At 45.3% G+C, this 26,251-nt stretch overlaps 2 protein-coding genes across 3 annotated transcripts in view; one reads left to right on the top strand and one right to left on the bottom strand.

Annotated features, from left to right (window-relative positions):
- ft (cadherin-related tumor suppressor fat) overlaps positions 1-18,301 on the top strand; it is a 66,312-nt gene extending 48,011 nt beyond the window's left edge. Inside the window, exons 3-22 of the mRNA XM_033327979.2 lie at positions 1,116-1,352; positions 3,133-3,522; positions 3,785-4,198; positions 4,458-4,790; positions 4,893-5,070; positions 7,528-7,708; positions 7,817-8,070; positions 8,270-8,700; positions 8,961-9,305; positions 9,390-9,719; positions 9,802-10,917; positions 11,006-12,121; positions 12,211-12,487; positions 12,586-12,867; positions 12,975-13,279; positions 13,374-13,639; positions 13,729-14,172; positions 14,257-14,626; positions 14,720-14,935; positions 15,051-18,301. Coding sequence (XP_033183870.2) covers positions 1,116-1,352; positions 3,133-3,522; positions 3,785-4,198; positions 4,458-4,790; positions 4,893-5,070; positions 7,528-7,708; positions 7,817-8,070; positions 8,270-8,700; positions 8,961-9,305; positions 9,390-9,719; positions 9,802-10,917; positions 11,006-12,121; positions 12,211-12,487; positions 12,586-12,867; positions 12,975-13,279; positions 13,374-13,639; positions 13,729-14,172; positions 14,257-14,626; positions 14,720-14,935; positions 15,051-17,081 — 9,516 coding nt within the window. The 3' untranslated portion in view covers positions 17,082-18,301. The remainder of the gene's footprint in view (positions 1-1,115; positions 1,353-3,132; positions 3,523-3,784; positions 4,199-4,457; positions 4,791-4,892; positions 5,071-7,527; positions 7,709-7,816; positions 8,071-8,269; positions 8,701-8,960; positions 9,306-9,389; positions 9,720-9,801; positions 10,918-11,005; positions 12,122-12,210; positions 12,488-12,585; positions 12,868-12,974; positions 13,280-13,373; positions 13,640-13,728; positions 14,173-14,256; positions 14,627-14,719; positions 14,936-15,050) is intronic.
- A 5,045-nt stretch (positions 18,302-23,346) lies between these two features.
- Positions 23,347-26,196, bottom strand: LOC143302944 (uncharacterized). 2 transcript variants are annotated; one of them, XM_076620118.1, is made up of 3 exons: positions 26,119-26,196; positions 25,135-25,455; positions 23,347-24,914 (listed from the first exon to the last, which is right to left on the bottom strand). In XM_076620118.1, exons 2-3 carry the CDS (start codon positions 25,420-25,422, stop codon positions 24,324-24,326), a joined length of 879 nt encoding a protein of 292 aa, XP_076476233.1. In that variant the 5' UTR covers positions 25,423-25,455; positions 26,119-26,196; the 3' UTR covers positions 23,347-24,323. The 2 variants fall into 2 exon arrangements, with proteins under 2 accessions (XP_076476233.1, XP_076476232.1); XM_076620117.1 differs by lacking the exon at positions 26,119-26,196 and adding an exon at positions 25,574-25,762.
- Positions 26,197-26,251: the final 55 nt, after the last annotated feature.

The raw sequence follows: 26,251 nt of genomic DNA, 5'->3' as shown, positions 1-26,251 counted from the left end.
CTTCTTCCCTCCGTATCCATCTTTCCTTCCTCGTCCTCCTTCCATCGTTGGTCACCGCGGTCTCTACTCTGCTCTCGGTTCTCCCCTCGTCATCCAACGTGTCTCGGGGTAACCGTCACTTTTTGCAAACGTCTCCGAACCCTCCTTAATCAAACCGTGCCCACCTCCGCTTGATTCCTTTATACCGCCACCGCGTGTCGATCCTTCTCGACGCTGGAAACCTATTCACCGGGCTCGCACCCTGACTTCCGACCGGGATCGAGATCATCCTCTCGAGCCGTCCTATTCGAACAGAATTATTCGCGGCGAGAACGAGACGCGACTTCCACTACGGAGGGCTGGTCGCGCGAAAAATTCCAACCATCCTGCGATTCTCCTCGTTCTACCGTCGAACATCGAACTCGTTTCGCGGACCAGCAAGATACGATTGCAAGTTGCGTACAGTTCGGTCGTTGCAGATCGAGCACACTTGCGTTACGCGCCGAACGCCTGTCCGATTCTAAAACGAAACCATCCGCCGATATATTGTAAGCTAAGGTTCGCCGTTTGATCGCGCTACGCTATCGACGAATCGAGCCTCCGTAGAATCTCCCTCTGGAAAAACATTCTTGAAATTCCTCGCGGAGCCCGTTCCACGATTCATCGCCACTGTAAAAACAACAGGAAACTTTCTTCGAAGCGCAAACCGGCGGCGGTTCGAAGGTGAACCGAGCTCCGCGAGCACGACCGCTTGTCTCGAGCTTTGATTGAAATATGTTTATTCAGGAACGACGTCGAGTACAATCGAAAGAGAACAGGAAGCGTTAGCTCCGATTCTGAATTGTTTATCCTGACCCGTTACCTTTCTTCTTCTCTCGATCGGACAGCCGGCAGCCCTTCCAACAGCATGAATCCAGTATGATCAAGAATAACATCGATTATTCTTTCCTACCTTTACGCGCACCTACTTCAACTATCTACTAAAAATATATGGAACGAGTGTCTCTCATCGGAAGCCTAAAAAAATCGATCTTCCTATCCTGTTCCGATGTAACTCGACGTTAACACCGCGGAACAGGTACCCGAGGACTTTGTGAAACGAGCCAACGAAACCAGAGTGTCTTTCGATTTTACAGGTGACCGACACCAACGACAATGCGCCGACGTTCCAGAGCACCGCGTATTCGTTCGACGTGCCGGAGAACGTGCCAAGGGGCAGCCGAATAGGTCAGGTCGTCGCCACTGACGCAGACGCCAACGGGCCCAACAGTCAACTTAGCTACACTCTGATTTCCGACTGGGCCAACGACGTTTTTTCTCTGAATCCTAGCACCGGCGTGTTCACGTTGACGGCCAGCCTTGACTACGAACAGGTTCGTACGATCGTCGATCCCTGGAAATCGATCTTTAGAAAGCGTGTAAAACGATTTGGGAACACGGTTCACACGCGATACGTCGCTTTCGTCTTCCAACTTAAAACATCGGATGCGCTTGCTGTTGGGAAATCGACGTTTCATCGGTGTTTGCCAGAGCCGGAACAGACGACACCGATGATGCGTTTCGTTTAAATTCTAAACGCGAGTTACGCATCGTTCCCGATCCACGACGTACTCTTTTCCATTCAGAATTCCGCGGATTTTCCTAACACGTCACCGATCGACGCGTCCACGCGAGAGATCCACATACCGTGAAACGCATAGCAGCCCGGGGCAACGATTATAACCATGAACACGCCTCTACGTTTAACCTCGAACGCGCCTATTATATTAGCTTTCGGCTGGAAGGCTACGCTAGAATTTAGGGTTTAGCGTTAGCAGTCGGACAGATCGATCAACGGACGTTTTCAACTGTCCGATGGTTACGCTTCGGAGACAAGCCATACTTATTTCGAGACGCGCGCATAAATTTCATTTTGTCCAACGTCGTCACCCACAATTTTCGTTTTCAACCGTTGAAAGCGTACGCTGTGATCTGTAAATCGCCGTCGTTTCTTTCTTCCCTTTGTAACGTTTTCTTCCCAAAAGTCACATCCTTTCGCAGAGCGAAACGAGAGTTCGAAGGACAAGAATTAACGAAATTGCGCGTAATCGCTAGACGTAAACGACAAACGCGTACGACACTTTACCTTGCACGTACAGAGCGCGGCTGAATAACGTGTACAGAAAATGCAGTTTGAAAATTTATCGGTTAATTCCGGACTGGGAAGTACTAAATAATCGACAGAAGATAAGTAGAAAACGTGGAATACGATTTTCCGCTCCAGGCTTCATTTTCAAGAGAATAGATATAGATATATAGTACACGCGTATGATAAATATTCAAAATTCTTTTTCTCGGAAACAAAGCGTCTCGAGATACAATTTTCGATTAATCTTCGCACGTGGAACAACCCGCTGTCGATTATTCAGTCCTGTCCAGTCCGGAATTAACCACGTTCGAGTATGCTTGATAAATTATCAAGCTTGATTCTCTCGAAAACTAAACTTTCGATGAACAAATTTCGTTCCATGTTCTGCTCTTACGTTTCCATAATGAATCACCCGCTTGTACGTGTTATTCGACCGCGCTCTGTATATGAAATGGTCTAATATAGAGTTTCGATGAGAAGCGGACAGAAGAGCGCAAACGGTGCATAGAAGAAGAGGGTAGTTTATAGAACCTTTCATCATCGTAATTCGTTTCCAGATATATTGGGCGGGATCGTTGGAGCGCTTGCGAAAGCGCTTTACAACAGAGCCGGCAAGATCGGAGCGCATCGGAAACGAAGAAACAGCACGTTGCTTCCACGAAACTCGTATTAGTCTTTGCAAAATTGTTAGGCGCCTCTCCGTAAGAGAAGCCGATGCAAGCGAAGAGCATGTCTAATGCGAACAAAAAGTTCCCCCCTCTCTTTTAAAACATCGTTGGAAACAACTGTTCTTCGAAACGACCGACTACTTTTTACTTTCCTTTTTCGACGATTAAGTCGTTCGCGTTAAACGACCATTTTCGACTATACACTGTTCGGCAGTCGTTGGCCGTGTCACTTTCATTTTTATATCCGTTGCTGGCCGTTCGTATGTTTTTATTATCGTCGCGAATATATTTCCCACGAGGAGCGAAAGACGCGTTCGTCGACTAGTTAAGAAAACAACAAGTTTGATCGTTCGACAGGTGCAGCACTACATTTTGGTGGTCCAAGCGACAGACGGCGGCATCCCGGCGCTTTCCTCGACGGTGACGGTCTACTGCAACGTCGTCGACTTGAACGACAACGCGCCGATCTTCGAGGCGGGCCCGCACGCCGCGGATATCGTCGAGAATACGACGATCGGCACACCGATCCTATCCGTGGCCGCCCAGGACCTGGACTCCGGAGATAACGGCAGGGTAATTTACGCTGTCGCCGGCGGTGACGAGAACGGTGACTTCGGAGTGGCACCGAACGGCACCCTTTTCACTCGGAAGTTACTCGACAGAGAACAAAAGCCACTTTACAATTTGATCCTCAGCGCCACCGATAGCCCTTTGCCACCTGCTCTGCCTTTGTCTTCCACCGTACAGGTTTGTCCGCATCTTCTGTAACGAACTATAATTCCAGTCTCGCGCTATCGATCACGATTCACCATCCAACCCAGCTATCGTATTTCTAACGATAATTCGCCTAGTTTCTACCTTTAGCCTGGAAGAATTGTTTCGACCGCAAACTATAGCTGATATAATTTTGGCGAAAAATACCGTTAGAACGAAAGGAATTTTGTCGGTGAATAATACGGCGAAGAATGTTTCGATAGAGACTTAATCGTGAACGTTATTCGATCGATAGGTGACCGTGGTGTTGCTGGACGTAAACGACATGTCGCCGGAGTTCATATCGCCGACGAAGATTTCGATAATAGAGAACGCGCCGAGCAACACGGTAGTGATGGCCATTAAGGCGGTGGACAGGGACGAAGGACGGAACGGATACGTGGAGTACTCCCTCGAGGACACGACGCTTCCCTTCACCGTTGGTCCCGTAGATGGACTATTGCGCGTATCTGGCTCGTTGGATCGCGAATTAAGGTCAAACTACACCTTGGAAGTAACCGCGAAAGACCGCGGTGAACCACCGAGATCGTCCTCGACCGCAGTCACTGTCACGGTCCTCGACGAGAACGACAATTCGCCGGTGTTCGATCCGAGACAGTACTCAGCCACTGTTGCCGAGAACGCCAGTATCGGGGCTAGCGTGCTGCAGGTTAGCATTTTTCGTATTTCCTTTTCCCTCGTAAATATATCTGTGAATGCGGTTTCACCGTGCGAAGAGTCACCATAAAATCGAGATTACACGAGCAGTTACGTCACGCTAATTAAAGTCGCAACGAGTATGTTCTTGGGCGAGAGGCGTTGCAACTGAAGCGTGAAGCAAAGTCCCGAAGAACGCTTAACCAGCGTTGAAAGGCGTCGATACTTTTATTTCGTTCCGATCGATGCGAGCCGGTTAATTTCAATTTTAGGTTTCGGCGATGGATCGCGACGAGGGTGCGAACGGAAGGGTGAGATACGGTATCGCGATGGGAGACGATAACAGAGATTTCACCATTTCCGAGGACGGCGGTGTCATCAGAGTGGCGAAGAATCTCAACTTCGAACGGAAATCCAGGTACTATTTGACGATAAGGGGTGAGGATTGTGCCTCGGAAGTAGGTGAAACACCACGGGGCGATACCGCTCAGGTCACCATCACTGTCATCGATATAAATGACAATGCACCGGTTTTCTTGGATTCGCCCTATTTGGCACACGTTATGGAGAATATGGTACCACCTGGGGGCGGATTCGTGATACAGGTAATTCGACGAAACGGTTCGTAATCGCTCGGCAGCGATCGAAACCGTTTCCGAACGTTTCAACGCGGAAAATGAAAAAATCGTTCGATCTGTCGGTCTCAGGTCAAAGCTTACGACGCGGATACTCCACCTTACAACGACCAAGTGAGATACTTTTTGAAGGAAGGCGACACGGACTTGTTTCGAATAAACGCGAGTACCGGCGACATTTTTCTGCTTCGACCCCTCGACAGAGAACTGGTGGCGGAGTACACTCTGACGTTAGTGGCCATGGATACCGGTAAGTTGGTTGAATAATTCTCACGACTGAGATCTTTCCTTAAACGTAGCGTCAAAGGCTAATTTATAATTGCATAAACAAAGTAAAAGAAAAAGGAGGAGGGGAAAGGACAACGGGAGGGCAAACACGCGTGCAAGGGAATAAAGGATAAAGAAATCGCGGGTAAGAAGGTATTCCCAGTAGATTCTTTGCAGGCGTACCTTAGGGGAACAGCTAAATAGGTATATACCTGGTAGGATGTGCACAAAGAGACGGCATTGAAAGGGTAGTCAGTATTCTTCGGAGAGAATATTTTTCCGGCCACCTTAGTAACCGGTCTTAGGTTCTATGTAAACTGGTTGCGAATTAGCACGAACAAAGGACTTAATTATATTGGGTTTGGCACTTCTAAAAAAGCCGCGGTGAATCGAAGAAGAAGAAATAAATAAAGAAAAAAGAAAGGAAAAAAAAAGGAAAAAGAAGAAAAGACGAAAAGGAGAAGTCGATTTTAACGTTGAAAAGACCTGCTTCTCAAGCGGTTCAACTCCCGTAATAAGAAGTACACAGGCAACTATAAATTCGTCCGGCTGCTTTGACAAATGTGCGAAGCCGTGTACAAATTGTTGCCGTCCCATTCCGTCGACGCAACGAACGAAATGTCATCAAATGTCAAAGACAATATACGTATACGACGATACGCGTGGCGATTCGCCAGACCGATCGTTGCATGAATTTATTTTTCCATCTATAAATTCTCTCAACTCGAACCGTCGTGTCGAGATTGCACAAACTGTCGTGTCGCGCGCCTCCTAAGACGAGAAAATGTCACCCCCTCCCCCTTGTCCCTTGCTGCTCGTTCGACGAATAGACAAAACAATAGACGATATACGGCATGGTTTTAAGTAATGAGCGGTAATATACAAATTGGATATAAATTTGTGGGTTGTTCGATGAGATTCTTTAAGCGGTGGGCAGTTCCTCGGCGAAATCTTTTTTATCGTTCGTTCCTCTGACGAAGCCAGTAGTCCCATTCGAGGGTGCCCCTCGCCCGCCCCCTTCGACCAGCCATCGGGGGCCGATGGCCCAATCGGTCCCCGCCGAGGTAGACAAGCCTGCAGAGTTATGACGCGCGATTATGATAATCGCTCTCAAATGCCTTCCTCTGCCTCCACGCTGCACTCTCCTTCTCCCCACCCTCTCTTCGTTTTCCCTTCTCTCACTCTCACTCTCTCTCTCTCTTTCTCGCTCTCGCTCTCTTCTCTCCATCTCCGCCTCCACCTCCACCTTCACCGCCACCACCTCCTCCTACTCTTAATGCTCCCCTTCACCCCACCCGCTTTCGTTTGTTGGATCTTTTGGACCGTCTCTTCGCAGCCAAACGCGCATCTCTCGAGATCCTGCTCGAGCACGCGCATTATACTCCTATTTTATTCGTACGTCATGGCTGTCGCGTGTATCCGCCACCTATAGCGCTTATGCCAACCGTGTCCGCTCGGAAACGGGTGACCCTAGCACGGTTGACCACGATGCCAGGTATCCACCTTACACCGCGTTACGTTTCGTGTCATCCGGATGAAAAAGGGGCACTCGAGGCGAGACCATCGACGAGGAGTTGCAAGGAAGTAACGCGAAAGGGGAACGAATGATACTAATGGCTCGTAACAGGCGAATCGAAGATAGCGACGAGGACGACGGACAAGAAGATCTTTCGGTTGGGATCTCGCGTTTTCTCGCCTCTTCTTATCCCAAACTATACTGCGTATACACGCGCCTAATAACACGGGACGAATGTGAAAAGAAAGAGACAGAGGGTGAACGAGAGGGGGCGGTCAAGGGGGACTGTTGCTTCTTGTCCCCATCAATTAAGCAGACGAACAAGCGGCATACGCTCCTAGTGTAAGTCAGTATATTTCTGTCGGATTGCCCACCAGGCGAACACCGCCTATGGTGGACCACACCATTGTGCTTTGCAATTGTTGTGCCCGTAACCCTCCCCGTGAGAGGTCCACGTGATTGAACGATATACGCTTATAGAGGCGCGTGGCCCAGGGCCACGCCGACGCGTACAATGTACCTGCTGCAATCAGAGAAATCGGGTCCCCCGGAGAATAATGGCCTGTTTTAGGCGGCGCAATTAACTCGCCGGTACCCCGGCCGTTCGATACTTTGTGAAATCACAATTTGTCTTACTCAACGTTTGACGATCGAATCGTTCGAACACCTCCCGCTAATATCGGCTATCTCGTGCGAAACCTTTCCGTCCGAAGGAAAAAGAAAAGAAGAATATTCGCGAATAATCGCAAGGATAAATCGGAAAAACGATTGTAAGAGAAAGAAATGGCGGATGAGGAAAGTTTGAAAAAGGGAAACGACACGTTTTCGCGTTTGAGGTCGCGTTGTTTATACTCGTTGGCTCGACCAAATCTATTCGCGTAATCATAGAACGATCAATCTACGATTACCGAACCTGTTTTACAGGTTCTCCGCCTTTGACTGGATCGGGCATCGTTAGAATCGTCGTGCTCGATGTCAACGATCACATTCCGGAATTCACCAGGCAGGAATACAGGGCAACGGTTACCGAAAACCTGGCTTCCGGAACGTGGGTCACCAAACCTCACGCTACGGACAAAGACGAGGGCCTCAACGCCAAAATCAGGTACATTCGCAATGCGTGCGATTTGCAAAAAGTAAACAGAAAAAAAAAGAAAAAATAATCACGATCTTTCTAAACTCGCCGTAAATATCGAATCTTTCCTATCATCAGGTACAGTTTGCTGGGAGAAAATTCGGAACGTTTCACCGTGGAACCCGAAACTGGAGAAGTGTTAACGGTGGTACCGCTCGATCGAGAACAAACCTCGGTCTACCATTTGACTTTGGTCGCTCAAGATTCGAGTCCCACGGAACCTCAGGCCTCCGCCGTCAATCTGACGATCTTCGTGAAGGACGTGAACGACAATGCCCCTAGATTTTCTAGTCCAAGATACACGGCCTACGTGCCGGGTGCAACCAAACCAGGTAAAGGATTTATCATCGGCAAATGAACGTAAAGGAAAAGTAAAAATGAGAAACGCGACAAGTTTGTAACTGGCTAACCCGTCATTCGAGAACTTGAACGCGAGCCTGAACGCGTTAAGTAACACCTGAATAACAGAGGCTCGCGAAGCTAGCGTAGCTGGTACGCAACATCGCTAAATACACCTAATTTCCTTTAAAGGGGATTTCGTGTTCGGCGCGAAAGCGGTGGACGACGACGACGGAGAGAATTCCCGGATCGTGTATCGTCTCCAGGGAATCGATGCGGAGAAGTTCGTGATCGATCCGAACAGCGGAGTGATAAGGACGACACAGGAATTGGCCAATGACGAAACCACCTACCAATTGCAAATCCAGGCGTCCGATTGCGGCGTCAAACCGCAAACGGTCACCGCCGACTTGGTGATACACCTGTGGGAGAGGCAACTGTTTCCCAGCTTTCGATCCACCATTAGCACCAGGTTCACGCTACCGGAAGACGTTCCAGAGGGTCGTGTGATCACGAAATTGAGCGCGACCACGCCGAAAGTTGGAACCGCCAGCAATCTGGTCTATGGAATGGCTGGCGGGAACGTCGGCGACGCGCTCAAGATCGATCCTCACACCGGAGAGGTTTGTATTCGCTGTGCAATTCGATTCGTATCTTTTCCCATTATTCGTATCGCGCTCCGTACACCGTGAAATTCGCGCCATCGTTATCGACATTTCTCACAATATTTCGTTCGATAAAACAGATTTCCATATGACAGATGGTGCAGAGTTATAGATCGAGATATTTTCCGATCTTTGTAGCTCTGCGCGAAATGGAAACGAATTATCGTTCTCGACGATTACGCTCGATGAAAGGTAAAACGATGGGTCGTTTCGTTTAGGTGTTAGTCGCGTCTGGATTCGATTACGAAACCGCGCCGTTCTACGAAGCCTGGGTAGAGGTTCGTGATTCGGACACTCCGGCTCTCAGGAGCGTTGTGCAACTGCTCGTGAATGTTACGGACGCCAATGATAATGCACCGATAATGGAGGCGGCCATTTACAACGCTACGGTTCCCGAGGACGAGTACCCGCCTCTCTTCGTCAACAAAGTCTCGGCGAACGATCGTGATTCCGGCGAGAACGGGCAAGTGTCCTATTATCTGGTCAACGATTTCACCGAGACTTTCGTCATCGATTCCGATACAGGAGAGATTAGCACGAACGCGAAACTGGACCGCGAGGAGGTGAGTATTTGAAAATATCGAGCAGACGACTTAAAGCCAATTTGCCAAAAAAAGGGAAAAGGAAAGAGCATCGTTTCGTTTTAGATCGCTTCTTACGAGTTGATCGTAGAAGCACGGGATCAAGGACAGCCGTCGCTTACAGGCACCGCGACTGTGTTGCTCACAGTGTTGGACAAAAACGACAATCCCCCGCAATTCACCCGACTATTCAGCGTGAACGTTACGGAGAACGCGGAGATCGGCACGTTCGTCATAAGAATCACGAGCAGCGACCTGGACATCGGTCAAAACGCAAACGTCACCTACAGGTTCACGGAGAATCCCGGCGAGAAGTTCGCCATGGACGCTCTTAGCGGTAACGTTACCGTGGATGGGCACTTAGACAGAGAAGAACAGGACGAATATCTGTTAAAGGTTCGCGTCGATCAACGAACGTAGGAAACGAACCTTCGTCCATCGCACAATTTCCATTAATCGATCGTTCGTATTGTTACAGTTGGTGGCAGCGGACGGTGCTTGGCAAGCAGCAACCGCCCTTACCATTACCATCCAAGATCAGAACGACAACCCTCCGGAATTCGACGAAGAATCTTATCACTTTCATTTCCCCGAGCTTCAACCGCCTGTTGCGCACGTTGGCCAAGTCACCGCGATCGATCGCGATAAACAAGGTCCGAACTCCGTGATATCCTACAGCCTGTTGCAACCGTCCGACCTTTTCACCGTTGATCCAGCCACCGGTGACGTTTTCAGCAAGAAGACTCTCAAGTACAAACACACTCATCGGCCGTCTTCGCCGGAAAACCTATACTCGTTGACGGTCGTAGCTACCGACAACGGGAAACCTCCGCTGTCGTCGAAGACGGTGGTTTACGTGAACGTAGTGGACGCGAACAACAACGCGCCGAGATTCGACCAGAGATCTTATCTCTATCCTGTGCCGGAGAATTACGGAGTCGGCAAGAGGGTGGTGCAATTGACGGCGAAAGACGATGCCGACTTCGGCGTGAACGCAGAAATCAGTTACTTCATGACGAACGTTAACGGGACGGAATACTTTTCAATCGACGAGAAATCCGGATGGGTGTACGTTCGAAATACGTTGTCCAACGTGCCAGTGAGAACCACCTTCCTGTTGAAGGTTCAAGCGATCGACAAAGGCGTGCCACCGCAGAAGGACGAGGTCTCGTTGACCTTGGTTATATCCGGGGAGAACAAACACGCTCCCACGTTCGCCGCTGTTAGCCATCAGGTGAGAGTTCCGGAAAACGAACCTGTCAATACCACCATCCTAACGGTCAGTGCCACCGACGGCGATGACGGGCCGAACGGAATGATCAGATACAAAATATCGGCTGGAAACGAAAAGAACGAGTTCTTCGTGCACTCGATCACCGGCGCGGTAACCATACTCGAGCCTCTGGATTACGATCTGGTGCAAGAGTATAAATTGAACATCACCGCTACGGACCTGGGATTCGAACCGAAGCAAGCCGTTGCCATATTGACAGTGAACGTCTCCGATATCAACGACAATCCACCGACGTTTAATCAGAGCATTTACGAAGCCTACTTGCCTGAAAATTCTCCGCCGGATAGTTTCGTTTATAAGGTATATTCTTAAATTTATCCCATGTTCTTTTCGCTTGAAATTATAATTCCTTGCTTTAGATCTCATTTACGATACTCTTTAATCGCAGGTGATCGCCCGAGACATCGACTCGCCCAAGTACGCCGTGATCCAGTACAAAATTCTCGGAGGAACTGGCAAGGATCACTTTCGTATTCGCGAGGATACCGGCGAGATCGCTTCTTTGATCAGTTTCGACTACGAGGAGGCCAACGAGTACACGTTGGACATAGTCGCCGCCAATCCGGACTCCAATCCGCAGATGGTCGGCTTCACCACGGTCCTCGTACACATCACAGGCGTGAACGAATACTATCCCAAGTTCATTCAACCGGTGTTCCATATGGACGTGTCGGAAAGCGCAGAAGTTGGCACGTCCGTGGGCCTGGTTCAGGCAACCGATCAGGACGCGGGCGAAGATGGAAGAGTCTACTACCTGTTCGTCGGCTCGTCCAACGACCGCGGCTTCTCGATCGGCTCCGAGACTGGGATAATTCGTGTCTCGCGAAGATTAGACCGTGAAACGCAGAACAGAGTGGTGTTAACCGTGATGACGAAGAACGGTGGTGGGATTCGTGGCAACGACACGGACGAGGCTCAGGTTATAGTCTCGATTCAAGATGGAAACGATCCTCCGGAGTTCCTGCAGAATACCTACGACGCTACCGTGTCAGAAGGTGCGGCGCACGGGACGCGAGTTTTGACCGTTAGAGCGGTCGACAAGGATATAAAGCCGCAGAACAATCAGTTCTCCTACTCGATCATCAGCGGAAATCTGGGTCAAGCGTTCAAGGTGGACCCGCAGACCGGAGATATAGAAACTGCCAAACAACTGGACCGAGAAACGATCCCGATTTACGACCTGACGATCGGTGCCATCGATACCGGGTCTCCGCCGCAAACCGGCACCGCGGCTATTCACATCGAACTTTTGGACATCAACGATAACGGGCCTACCTTCGATCCACCGGAGGTGGTGGGCTACGTGAACGAGAACGAACCAGCTGGAACGATCGTGATGACACTGAGCGCCACTGATCCTGACCTACCACCGAATGGGGCGCCTTTTACGTACAAATTGGTTGGTGGAAGACAGAGCGATATGGTTACCTTGGACAAGCATACCGGGGTATTGAAAACTACGAGAAGTTTGGACAGAGAAGCTATGCCTCAGTTGGATCTCGTGGTTAGTAGAGATCTTCTAACGAACAAATATATGTCGCTTTGAATTAATTCGATAAGACGTAATGATCGAACTTCGATTGATTTTCGCAGGTCGAAGTGGAAGATTCTGGAGTACCGAGAATGAGAAGCGAGCACACGATAACCGTGATCGTCACGGATCAAAACGATAGTCCATCGTCGCCGAGATCGGTTCACGTGATAGTACACTCTTTCAACGAGCAGATACCGTTGGGAAAGATCGCCGACGTACATCCTAACGACCCCGATGTTACCGGCAGCTATTCCTGTAAGATACTTCAAGGATCGAATCCGAAAATTCTTAGTATTCCTAGCGCTTGCGATCTTCACACGAAGAAAATAACACCAGGTTTGTGTAGGAAGAGTATCTATTTAAGGAAATTATTCGAATCGACGGATGAAAAATTTCGATCGAAATACATCTGCGACTTTCGTGTTTCGAAACAGGAGTCGGCTACTCTTTAAGCGTGTCTGGCAACGACGGTCGCCATCCTAACGTGGTATCCAAGGTCACAGTGGAATTCCTCGTTTTCACCAACAGCACGATCGAAAATAGCGTGACCCTGCAAGTAACGAAACTAAGCTCGAGAGATTTTTTAGGTCAGTATTATCGTGCTCTGCTGGACGTTCTGCAAGAAGAAGTCGATGTTGGAGACACCCTCAAGATCTTCAGTCTTGGAGAGACTGGATCTGACTTGAACATCCACGTAGCCGTAGAGTCGCCTGAAGGTATTTCACATTGCGTAACCGTATTTGACAGAGCGAGAACTATGAAAAGATTGCAAGATTCGAAAATTGACAAGTTTAAATGCGAATGATTGAATTTCATTGCACAGGATACCGCAGCAAATACGAAGTCACCGAATTGCTAAACCGTAATCGGGACAAAATCCGATCGCTTCTCCAGGGAATGACCTTCACAGTTGGCTACTCGCCGTGCAAGCACATACCTTGCGAGAACGGGGGCTCTTGCAGCGATAAATTGGTCATCTACGATGACGCCAGAATCACCGATAGCCAAGCGCTGATTCTCACGTCGCCGAGGATGATGCACGAGATGACCTGCAAGTGCCGCGACGGTTTCACCGGCGATAAATGCGAAAGAAGACAAGATCCTTGCTCTCCGAATCCTTGCTTATTGGTAAATATTCGTACCGATATTGCGAAAATTCCCCGATTTAGTTTCATATATTTTCCCTAACGCTTTGATCGTTTCGTTATTTCACCACGTTCAGGGTGGACAGTGTCGACGACTGGGATACGATTTCCAGTGTACCTGTCCGATCGATCGCGATGGGAAGCTATGTGAACTGGAAAGAGGCGATGCATGCGCGAGTAATCCATGCAGGAACGGTGGATCGTGTAGGAAGAGTCCCGATAGCTTCAGTTTCTTCTGTCTATGTCGAGCTGGTTACAGAGGAAACCACTGCGAGGCGGTTACGGACTCTTGCAGACCGAATCCTTGTCTCTATGGAGGTTTATGCGTAGGAGAAAAACCTGGGTAAGCATTTTTATCGACTATGTAACACGCGACACTCGACTACATATCCTATCGTTCAAAGTTTATCGACGATCAACGTTCCAATTCAGGTACACGTGTAGTTGCCCAGAGGGTCGTTACGGAAGACACTGCGAACGATCCACGTTTGGCTTCGAGGAATTGTCTTATATGACTTTCCCAGCCTTGGATTCCAACACCAACGACATAACTATCGTGTTTGCCACTACGAAACCAGACGCCTTACTGCTGTACAATTACGCGCCACAAGCCGGAGGACGTTCAGACTTCGTGGTATTGGAACTGGTGGACGGAAGAGTGGTGTTTTCATACGGAGGTGCAAGAAGCGCCATCACCTCGGTCACCATAAAAACGGAGAACTCCGTGTCGGACGGAGAATGGAGGAAGGTAACGGCAACTAGAAACGGCAGGGTCGTGTCCTTGAGCGTGTCCATGTGCAGAGAACACGGAGATATCTGCGACGATTGTAGACCCGGTGATGGCACTTGCTACGCGGACGACGTAGGACCAACCGGGTTAGCATCGCCTTTCGTTCTTAGTTATTCGTTTTCGTGAACGTGAAAATCGTCCGACTAAACATCGACAATCGCTTTCTACAGGACTCTGAATTTTAACAACAATCCACTTCTGGTGGGAGGACTGGAAAACGCAGATCCGGTGCTCGAGAGGCCAGGCCAAGTGCATTCCGACGATTTCGTCGGCTGCGTCCACTCGGTTTCCATAAATGGAAGGGCATTGAATCTGTCGAATCCGCTGGCATCGCGCGGCGTTAAGTCCACCTGCATCAGATCGAACAACAATTCTTGCTCGAGAGGTGGAAAGGACTCGGGCAGCGTTTGCGGTGCGAATTCCAAGTGTTACGACAAATGGCATCAAGTGACCTGCCAGTGCGGATCTGTAACCGCGCCCAATTGCGAAGCAGCTCTCGAATCGATCACGTTGAGCGAGGGTGGATACGTCGAATTTAAAGTACGCGCAAACTGTTAAAAGCGAGCTTTGAATTTTAATTCCCAGTCGAGTAAGACGACCAATCGCGAATAACCGTCTTTTCGTCGTTTGCAGATCTCGGAGAAACACAGAAGAATGCAGTTATTGGAATATCTTTACAGAGGCTCGACCTTGTGGCATAAGAATCGAGCGAAACGCACCGTCAGCGAAGACACCAGCTTCATAACCAATCCATCGCCCTTTAAAACCATCGGTTTGATGTTCAGAACGGTGAAGCTCGATGGTGTTCTCGTGTATGCCGCGACCAACAAACACTTTACATCGGTAGAGGTGAGCAACTCTTTCCTCAACGATATTAGAAAAAATTCCCAGATTAGAAAAAGAAAAGACAATCCCCTTCCTTCTTTGTTTCTTTTCAATTCACGGCACGAATCTCGTGTTACAGCTTCGCAACGGGCAACTATTTTACGCGTCTCTTCTCGGATCGCCAGTGAACATGACCGCGAACATCGAAGGAGGTTTGGCGGATGGCCGTTGGCACAACCTGACCCTGCACTCTTACTTTCGAGGCTTAAGGCTGTTCGTCGACGGCGTTCAAACCGGCGAGGAATTAGACCCTGTCGGTGTCCACGACTTCCTGGACCCGTATCTATCCGTCCTATCGATCGGTGGAGTTAGCCAAGACCTGTATTACGCTCACAGCGCTGGCGCTAGGAGTTTCGAGGGTTGTTTGGCCAACTTCACCATCAACAACGAGATTCAGCCGTTCAACGGGTCCGGCTCGATCTTCAAGGAAGTGCTGTATCACGCGAAGGTGAGCACCGGATGCAGAGGACCGATCGGAATCAGCGCAGCGGCCACTGCCGATCCTCTCAGCATAGGAATCACCCTGGTCATAGTGTTCTTCGTTATTCTGCTGATCGCTATACTGGTCAGTTTCATCGTATTCCGTTTAAGACGACAGAACAAGGAAAAGTCAGCTCCATCGGTGGTGAACAAAAATACCAACGCCATAATGACTGGAAATCCGTTGGTCGGCTCGGGTAACGATAATCTGATGTCTCGCCACGAAAATACCTATATATCCGACACGTCCGACCTACGAGGCGTGGGTCACATGGGCCCGGAATTGATCTCGAAGAAGTACAAGGAACGAGAAATTAACGCGACCACCGAACATCGGCCTCAGAGGCCGGACATCATCGAGAGAGAAGTAACGAAATCGCCACCCATTCGAGACGAACATCCTCCCCTGCCTCCGCCCGCTCAAACTTCCCTACATTCTCACGAACACAATCCAGAACCTGACATGCCCGAGCACTACGACTTGGAAAACGCGAGCTCCATAGCACCGAGCGACATCGATATCGTCTATCATTATAAAGGTTATCGGGATGGTATGCGGAAGTACAAAGCCACTCCTCCGCCTATTAACAACTACGCCAACCATCATAAGCACGCGGGTCAGCAACACAGACACACCGGACCGTTCCCACCGCGCGCCTTGCCACCTCCGAACGTGAGCCAACCGCCAGGACCGACCCAGAAACTGTTACAGAGCACGCCGTTAGCCAGGCTGTCGCCTAGCAGCGAGCTATCCGCTCAGCAACCGAGAATACTAACGTTGCACGACATCAGTGGCAAACCTCTGCAAAGCGCTCTGCTGGCCACCACGTCTTCCTCCGGCGGAGTAGGCAAAGACGCTTTAAACTCCAACAGCGAAAGAAGTTTAAACTCGCCGATCATGAGTCAACTGTCCGGATCAACGGCCAGTCGAAAGGCGCCTCAATCGAACAACGAGAATTCCGTGAACAACGTATCTTCCGGACCGATGGGATTAACAGCGGAAGAGATCGAAAGACTGAACTCGAGGCCAAGAACCTCGAGCCTCGTGTCCACTTTAGACGCCGTAAGTTCCTCCAGCGAAGCCAGAGGACCGCCCACCCACGGTCCTCTGCATCTCCACCGACGACACACGCCACCGGTCGAGAGACTCGAACGAAGAAACTCGTCGACAACGGACGAAAGCGGCAACGACAGTTTCACCTGCTCGGAATACGACAACACCTCGTTGGTCGGTGACAAACGGTCGGACAATCCGTTCGCGAAACAAGACGACGAAGAAGTTAATCAACGAAGCAACGAGTCCTCCCAAACGACGAAACCACCCCTGCCACCAAATGTCAATTACGACGGTTTCGACAGCTCGTTCCGTGGATCACTCAGTACTTTGGTAGCCTCCGACGACGACCTATCGACGCACATGGGAGGATTGTACAGACCGAACAACAGCGGATCGCCATCCACGACAACCACCGCGCTAAGTTGGGACTATCTGTTGAATTGGGGACTGAACTTTGATAGTTTGGTCGGAGTGTTCATCGATATCGCCGAACTACCGGACAGTGCCAATCGTGTTCCAAGTACGCTTAGATTACCAGCTAGTATACCTAAGCCATCCGAGGAATACGTCTGAAGAGTGTTTCAACGTCGATTATAATAGAATTGTTAGGTAGCATAGTTCTTAGAAGGAGCTTAAAAGGAGCACAACGATGCCACTTTTTTTCTTTAGATCGAAGAAGATCGGCTAGATGAAAGGTACGCGTAAATAACCAAAATACCATCGCGAATGGAATACGCTTTAATCGTCGATTGGATGAGCGACAAAAATCCTAAGGAGTAACGCGAGCGATAGAAGAACGAAAGTGGACGTTTTCTAGAATCGTAGGAACGAGCAGCGTCGTTACATTTTTCCTGGATTTTCCTGGCTCGTTCGATAGCTCAAGATTGCTGCTCTACGAAGAATGTAACCGTTATCTTGCCATAATAACAGAACTCGAGTTACGCCATGATTCGAACATCGTCTCGAACTCGTCTGGACTTTATATCGTGTCGAGACGATATTGTGAATTTGTAAATAATCCGCGATTTTTTCAAGTGTACCGAGACTACCTTTATCGTTAGAAATACGAGCCACGATACGGCCGTGCTTTCGTCGAGTCTTAACGAATTTGTATCGCGTATCGACCTGACAATCGCCTTGTAACACTTAACTTTCGCTGTTAGCAACGAATTTCGTTACGACACTTCGACAGTCGATGAGAAATGGAATTATTGTGCGACTGTATCGCCTACAATTATATAAATAACTATTATAAGTACACTAGGTTTCCTTGTATATAAATATTTTGAGACGTTCTGTGCCAGATAATCTCGATACAGTCGCACAATACCAAACGATGATCAATTAAGTCGAGAGTGATGCGATTTTAAACGAAATAGAGGGAAAGGCATCGATCTTTTCTCTACGCTTTTTGCGTTCCTGATGGTAGGCGTCGATCGCGACGACTGCACAGCTACTCGTTCAACGTTCCGTTAAGATCGCTAAAGTAATCGATCAATTTGAAAAATTCGTTAAACGTCTCGCTATACGCGGTTGTATTTTACAGCATTTCGTCGAGAACGTTGAACAGAGTGTAATTGCCAGACTGATTTTTCCCACGAACTTTCGAAGCGTTATGATAGATTATACTACAATACCATCGATCGTCAAAATTTTGTAAATTACGCGAATTGCCCGTTGTAAATATCGTATGCCTGATCTGTACAAAATGTGTGAATGAGCCGCGTGTGTACTACTTTATCATCGATCGTATTTGTAATAAAGAAGACATTTGTAAAAAAAAAAAAGAAAAGAGAGAGAAAAATTGATCATATTCTATTCCTTCCTACCTGAAGCTTTTTTTCTTAGAATATCCGACCGATTTTATACCGCACGACGATATCACAAACGCGAAGACATTCGACTGACGTTTCTCGTCCTGAACGTATTTCGAGTCCTCTATCGTTTCGATATTCGTCTCGAAAACAGGCCGATTAAACGACTTGATTCGCGAATCTACCAACGCAAACCAAAGATAATACACGTAGAACGGGATTGTATCGATACGTCTTTTAATCGTTTGCTAAAATATTACTCGATACCAGTTAGAATGTTCAGATAATGATATCTTCATTCCCGTCGTACGATGAAGAGCTTCTGAACAGCGCCTACGCGAACATAAGTCTAATCGCTGACAAAGCCTGGACCTTCGACAAGGAGGATCCGTTTCAAAAATTGAATCAATCTCTGTCGATTCAGGTAAAATACTCGTAAATTCCCTGAATCGTTCTGTTTGTCTTTCGATCGTTCCATACGCTAACCACCTACTAATAGAAAAATGCAAAGGTATTAACGATACGTCTTACGACAGAATTACAAATTGACCGCAAAGTACAAAGAGAATGGTACCGTCCATCGAACGAAAAGCGTACGCGATGTTATTCCTAACTCGCGTTTGGCCAGCTATGGCAATTACGAGTACAACGAAGACCGCGAGAACGCGTACAAGTCAGACGACGATTCAGCTCCTGTTTCGCTACCAAATTTCTGCTGGACGGAAGTTACCGAGCCGTGGATGCTACCGGAGGTGGAGAAGCACTTCGCCTGGTTAACGTCGAGCGGGCCGCGTACGAATCGTGAATTGTTAGCTTTTACACTTAAACGTTAGCAAATGATTCGCTGTGATCCAATACTCGATCGTTCTGTGTTAACGTTCGCGCGGAAGATCGATGCTGCAAAGCTCGGCAACGAGGATATCGGAGCCCGACGACGAAGTATCGAAGATGGTATGCGGCTACAAGTCGCATTGGGAAGACTGTTCGCACGGTCGACACGCGCAGAGGTTCAGCCAGACGGAGAAGAAGAACAGAACGAACCACGAGTCGAGCAAAGAAGCGAACCTGATCGGTAACACGGTCGCGATCAACCAACAACGTACGACATCCTTCTTTTTTCAAATTCGCCAGAATAACTGGCTATATTCCCTGCTAGAAATTCTATTCGATTGTCGCTAATTTAAAAAAAACGATGTCTGTCAAGAATCAGATGCTACGGAAAAATTGGACAGTTATTACGAGTATCAACGTTACACCATCGAAAATTCAATGGAGATGCAGCTGCACATTCGCGTAACTAGCGACGCGGTTCGAAGCTTATGGAAAGCGGGCGGCAGCAACGTTCATCAACAATTCCTTCAACAGAGAATGCGCTTGCAGTGTTACAAGCTACAACAATCTCGAGAGCAGAATTGTCAGGGCAAGCAACAATTCTATTACGCGGTTCAATATCGACCACTGATACTTAGGACAGAGTGCCAAACGGTAAGGACGGAAACTTATGGAACGAGGAAACATCCGCCGCCGGTTCTCAGCCCGGAAGTGCCGGAATTTTTCCCCAAAGTTCCGGTAACGCGATTCAACAGCAACAAGGAACAGAACGTTAATCGTATACAATATTTTCCATCCCTTAACGAGCGAAGTTACCAAAACGAATTGTTTCCTTACAACAGGACCTATGAAAATACCGCAACTATATACCAGGTTTAAAATCCTAACTTGCTCCTCTAATGAATGTCTCTAATTACTTACGAAAGGATAATCGCCTCTGGTTTCGACGATCTAGAAACGAATTGTATTGTCGGGAGCATGATACTGAACGACACACTTCCACCAGTGTTATCATCGCTCGGCCTTAGTTTCTCCGATATTCGCAAATATATTCCCAGAATATAAACGCTGGTTTAGATAGTAATAAAATAGAAATAAAGTAGAATGGTTTGGGTGAACAAGCGATTAGTTAACTAAGAAACTACAGTGAGACACGTACGATAAATATAGAAGATCGAACGAAAGGAATTGTAAGAGAACTCCATTTTTAGACTCGCGAGATTGAAATTTGATAAATGATAATAATGATATTCTCGAAATATATTCGGTACTATACAGGGTGTTGATATTATAAAAAAGTTACGTTTTCGGCTTTGTTTTTTAGTTACTGGCAATTGAAAATACCCCTGCACGCGAGCAAACCTTCTTGCACGAACGAAAGAAGGTTAGCCTATGCAGCGGGGCGGACAGTGATCCTCGATCGATCAAAGACAGGATAACTCGCGAGTCTCTTCCGTATTTACACTCTTATTCTAATTATCGTTACACGTGGCAGAAAATTTAAAATGAAAGCAAGAAACTTCGGAAGTATTCCTGCGTGTAACTCGGAAACTAAGACCCAGCGACTGTAACATATATAAAGAAATTTAAAGAGAAGTTGTTCACAATCGTGTCCGCAGAAAACGTGTTTCAAGATCGTCGAAATCAGTGCAGAGTATACCCTATCCTTTTGCAAATAATATAAACAATTACCTTCTGCGCTATCGCTGGTAGCAACTTCATACTCTATAAAGCAACCCTAAACTTTTGGCGTGCCAACGCTCGCCCTAGAAGAGAATAGAGAAACGCTTGTGAATTTCAGAGTACGGGTATACCTGTGCTATCAGCTACCGACACGAGCACGTTTATCAGACCTCCTCAACAATGGTATCAGAGGATTCCAGCGCAACCGACGCAAATACAAATATCTGGCTCTTCGTCGACCCCAATGTGCACCTCCGTGCAACCACTGCGAACTGCTACCATTACTCATCATCCCGTACAGGTGGAAAATGAAGAGTCGTTGCGAACGGATATCTCAATCCAAAGTAAAGCTAAACATTGATCGAAGGTAATAATATTGCAGGTGCAAGAGAAGTTTTTACAATCGAATCCTATACCGATACCGGTGTATCAGCATCCGATAGAACTTTATCACGAAACGGGGCAAAAGAGGAAAAACCAAGGCGTTGATTTCAAGAATTTGATACTATTGACGAGGAACGCGATGAAGACGCACCGCGGACAATCGAAAAGCTCGCAACACAAAGCGTCTTATCTGATGGAAGGGAAAAATCGAGGTTGCAAACCGGAATCGGAAGTCCTTCAATGGCTGGATAAAAGTTGCTCGTCGAAAACGAAGGAACTCGCTGGCGGCAACACTCTGGTAACGGAATTGAGGAATTTTGACGGCAGAAGCGACAGAAAGACTTCGATTGGCAAAAGGGAGAAGGACAACGCGAGAATCGGCGAACGAATAAAACCAGAGGTACAAGGATCGAAGGCAAAGTCGATCAGCGAAAGGGATAAAAATGATACACGAAACAGAAGAAGGCTTTACAGAGACGTGTTAACCAATGCTTCCGCTAACCAAGCCACCTTGGAGAACGTGTTCGAGAAAAGGTATAAGCAGTCGCTATTTAATCTACAACGGTTCATAAAATAAATTCCATTGAGCCATAAAGTTAAGCAATATATTACACGTGTGTTTCGATATGTGATAATTATTATCGCGGATTTTTACGCATTTCTGTATCTTTTAGGGCGCGTCTAAAGAAATGGAATTTGAATAAATGTTTGTTTCATCTACCAAATATCCTAATAAATACTCTATCGTGTCTTTAAATTTCGCAAAAATGCATAAAAATCCGCAGCCTGGTGATAATAATTGTAATAATACAAACGTGTCCAACGCTAGATACGACGAATTAGAGCAGCAAGCAATGGAGCAATATAGAACGTCCGAGGAATCATTGGCGCTTAAATATCAAGTATAATAATTTATTCTTACGTTTACTTACCCCGAGTCACCGATCGCCTCGTCATTTACCACGCTTCAAATTTATCAACACATTTGCCAAATTACGAAAATTATTCGCACGCGTAGCTGAGACGCGTCTTTCCTCTACGACCATATTAACGACACTAAAATCGAAATGGTATTTCACCTGCGTGAGCGAGAGCGCCACGAAAATTTCGAAAGACGAACGATTTCGTTGTAGGAGCTCGAGAGACAGGCGATGGAACAATACAAGTGTTGTGGAGGAAGCGTACAGGAGGAAGCAGGAGTTTCGCGTGCGCTGATGGACGATAAAGACACCTGCGAGAGTTTTAAACGAAATTTTAGAGAAGAAAATTGCTACGATGGAGAGAAATGTTCCGGTTTTGGACGATGTAGTCCGATGAATACGGAAGAGAAGAAAGAAGGTTCTTTTACTGATTTTTCTTGTTAATTTGATATTGACAAAACGATATATCAAAAGGAACGTAGAATAGTAAATCAGTAATTTATTTAATAATCGTAGATGATTTTCGGGAAAACATGGATTATTTTGTACAAACGGAAAACAATAATGAATGCAGTATCCCTGGTCGATCTTTGTCCGATAAAAATAGTCGATCGAACATTCTATCAAAAAGTTTATCTACGTTGTCTGAAGAAATATCTCGTAAATCGAAAAACACAGCTAAGGGTGCATCAGGTGATGAAATGAACAGAAATGGTAAATAGTCCGATTCGATAATCTCCTAACGTTAGAATTGAGATTTTAAATATAGTTTCCTTTCCCGTGATAAATATAACGAAATAATTATCCCAGTTTCAGTCCGGGCATCGTCAAAAAGGCGTCTGATACTGGTGTCACCCTTCGAGAAAGAATCAGAAGCCAAATTAACAAGATCAACCGATCTAGAAGAATTTTACTGTATAACGCAAGCGAATAAAAATATTTTCGGCTATTACAATAACTCAAAAGTGGGGAAAATTGGCGGTGGAGATGAGAATATAACTATCGTTCAATCACCCAGGACAGAAGGTATAGGTCATTTGGAGATATGAAAATGGAAGAGATATATATATAGTAGTAGCCTTTTAATATTTTTTCTATTAGTCTGGCTCTCAGGCTTTTGGACCACGTGAAGATGGGAACTTTAGGAAGATCAACGTGGAAGGAACGAACCTCAGCGGGTTAAATTCATTGAAAAACGCAACCATATTACATGAATGAATGTATTTAAATATTATAATAAATGCTTCTAAAATACTGTATCATATATATACATGTATGTATATTTCAATAAAAAATGACTTGATATTTTTCAGTTACTAAACATGCAAGCACAACCCGTTTCACGCAGACACATACACGTGATTTATTCTGTTCGTTAATTCATCTCTCACGACACAGAAGAACAAGAAGAGAGCAAGTAACAGCAATTATCCTAAATTATCGTTATTACTATAGAGGACTACATATTTAACCATTGAATAGTCTAAATAGTCTATATAAAATGTATCATCGTACGGTTGAGAAACCAGTTAATGGCGAATCTTATCGAATATGAACATAGTAAAAATGAAATGAGATAGCCTCTTCAGTCTTTCATTAAATATCCTTTATATAACTGACGAAGATCTTTCATGGTCAGATAATGAAAGTCAATGATTATCTTAGAAAGATACACGTAATATAAAATCGTAAAAATTTCTCTAAATGAAAATACAAATACTGAAGCGTTAAATCCTTGTAAAGTGTTTTTCTCAATGTTTCGGATTATTTTCTCTTTTTTCATATATCAGTAGATATATGTCGAAATTCCCGCATGTAGTATTTAGATGTAAAAAAAGGCCTCTTCATTATAGAGATAGAGAATTTACATAAATTGTATTGAATATGCATACATTACCCATGGTTAAGCTCAAATTCGCAACCAATACATATTTCATAGCAAAGTAAATTCGCAAATGCATCGCAATTTGAGATCATAAGTGACATTAGAAAATATCTAGAAATGTAGCTTAAAAAATGAATATTATCTAAAGAAATGTTGATCAATACCGTCATGGCATTACCGCTTTAGGAACTAAAATTGTACAAACGCGATTTAACGTAAACTTATATTAATAATTAGTAATAATATGTAGCAATTTAACTGTAAACGTATTTAGTATCTCGCACGTATCACGATATATCTACCAATTATCAAGAAATTCAAAACCAGTTTTTGGTATAGTCCTTTCTTCTTCTTCCTGATTCAATTGAGAAGATTGAAAACTACTGTAAGAACTAGGAGTCTCTAATAGCGCTGTTGACTCATTAATGTCACTTGATTTTGTACGTGACATAACCACTAATGTATTTGTTTGACTTTTATCAGTATCCGAGTCCCTTTCTCTAACTAAACTTTCCATATCATCTGCCAAATTATTTTGTAATTTTAATAAAGACGTTTTGTTCATCAGTTTAGCAAATATACTTTCAGAATGATCGTTATCAACATTGCCTTTCAACAAACTGCTACACTGCTCATTCTCAAAGATATTACTTGAAAAACAATCAGATTGGAAGCGGTTAACCGTATGAGACGAAGTATAAGCATCGTTAAGAGAGTTTGAATTGTTTCTATGTGATTTCGCTGGGCTTGAGAAATGTGGTAACTCTCCAAATTGAGTTCTTATTAATTTTGATTTTGCATCCTCTGTTGAATCTATTATACTAAGATTCATCTGTGACTGAGTCATGAATGAAAATGGAGCTGAATGCTCGTCACGCCATCGCAATGTCTATAATATCATAGTAAAGAAAATTTGCTTTAACTAAGAAGTCTTAACTTAATATTTTGAACTTGATCGCATATATATATTAAGTCATAAATAGTAAAATATTTTACACTCAAAGTATTATATATTTATGATAGTCCGATATTAATCGATATTTGTATATTAAAGCAAAAATATATAGTTTATGACATAATATTACTATAAACTTATAAATAGTACTTACAGAACCAGTTTCATCGATAACATATTTCATTCCTGTCTGTATGCGTAGTTTCGGATACCACTCAGGTAATTCTCTAGTAACCTCATGCTTTTTCAAAGTATATTTTAATGCAACCTCTGGTTGAATGATAGTTTCATTAATTGCTTGATTCCGTTCTGCTATGCTTAATGTGTTCCATAGGCCTTCGTAAGCTTCCTTAGTTGCAGTTATATCTTCTCCTATCCTTTGTGCCAAAGGATTTATACTGTAGAAATATTGTTCAGCTCTTGAGCTTAATGTAGCACTCATAACGAAATTTTCAAACTAACGCGAAGAAAATATCTGCAATAAGAAGGAATAAGCTTCTGTCAAATACAAAATCAGATGATGGTAATATTATGTGATAAAAGAGTGAATCCAAAAATTGGAGATAGAGAAACCAGAATACAGGTTACGATACCATTCGAAAATTATTAATTACTGATAAATAGAAGATAACAAGGCATTCGAAACACAAAAAATTCAATTACAACGAGCATAAACTTTGTGAAATGAAACTATTAAATTATCTATAAACAGAACTATGTTTCATGCGCAGCTTAGACATTGAATGACAGAACGTCACAATTATGCAGCGCATATGTGAATCCACACTAACACATGTTTTTACATTAAAATCTCTAAACTTCCCTCTTTTTTAAGATACATATCACTGATTATAAATTATTCTTAAATAATTGAGACATTGAAGACAAAAATACGTTAAAAATATGTTAAGATAAACATTTAAATTATTGAAACATGAAATTATGATTTGAAAATATAATTCACATACGCGATTATTCGTAATTATATTAAACGTTACAACATAACATTAAAATAGATAAAATTAAAAAAGTAAATAATTTATACAAATTATAACGCATATCATAAAAAACAATAAGTACTAATAGATAGATAAAATATGAAATTATCGATTGCAAAGTAAAAAAAAAATATAATTACAATTTGAGACAACAATCAAGACACTCCTTGGCGACGTTTCTTAAAACTGCGATAAAAAATTTCAACCGGAAATAAAATCAAATCATAGTTTTATGATACAAATTATATTTACTTCCTCACTCTTTTTAATATA

This window comes from Bombus vancouverensis, chromosome 7 (genome assembly GCF_051014615.1).
Source record: "Bombus vancouverensis nearcticus chromosome 7, iyBomVanc1_principal, whole genome shotgun sequence".
Classification (NCBI taxonomy): Eukaryota; Metazoa; Arthropoda; class Insecta; order Hymenoptera; family Apidae; genus Bombus; species Bombus vancouverensis.
Note: the sequence above shows the minus strand (reverse complement) of the source record. Positions and strands in the feature narration are given on the sequence as shown.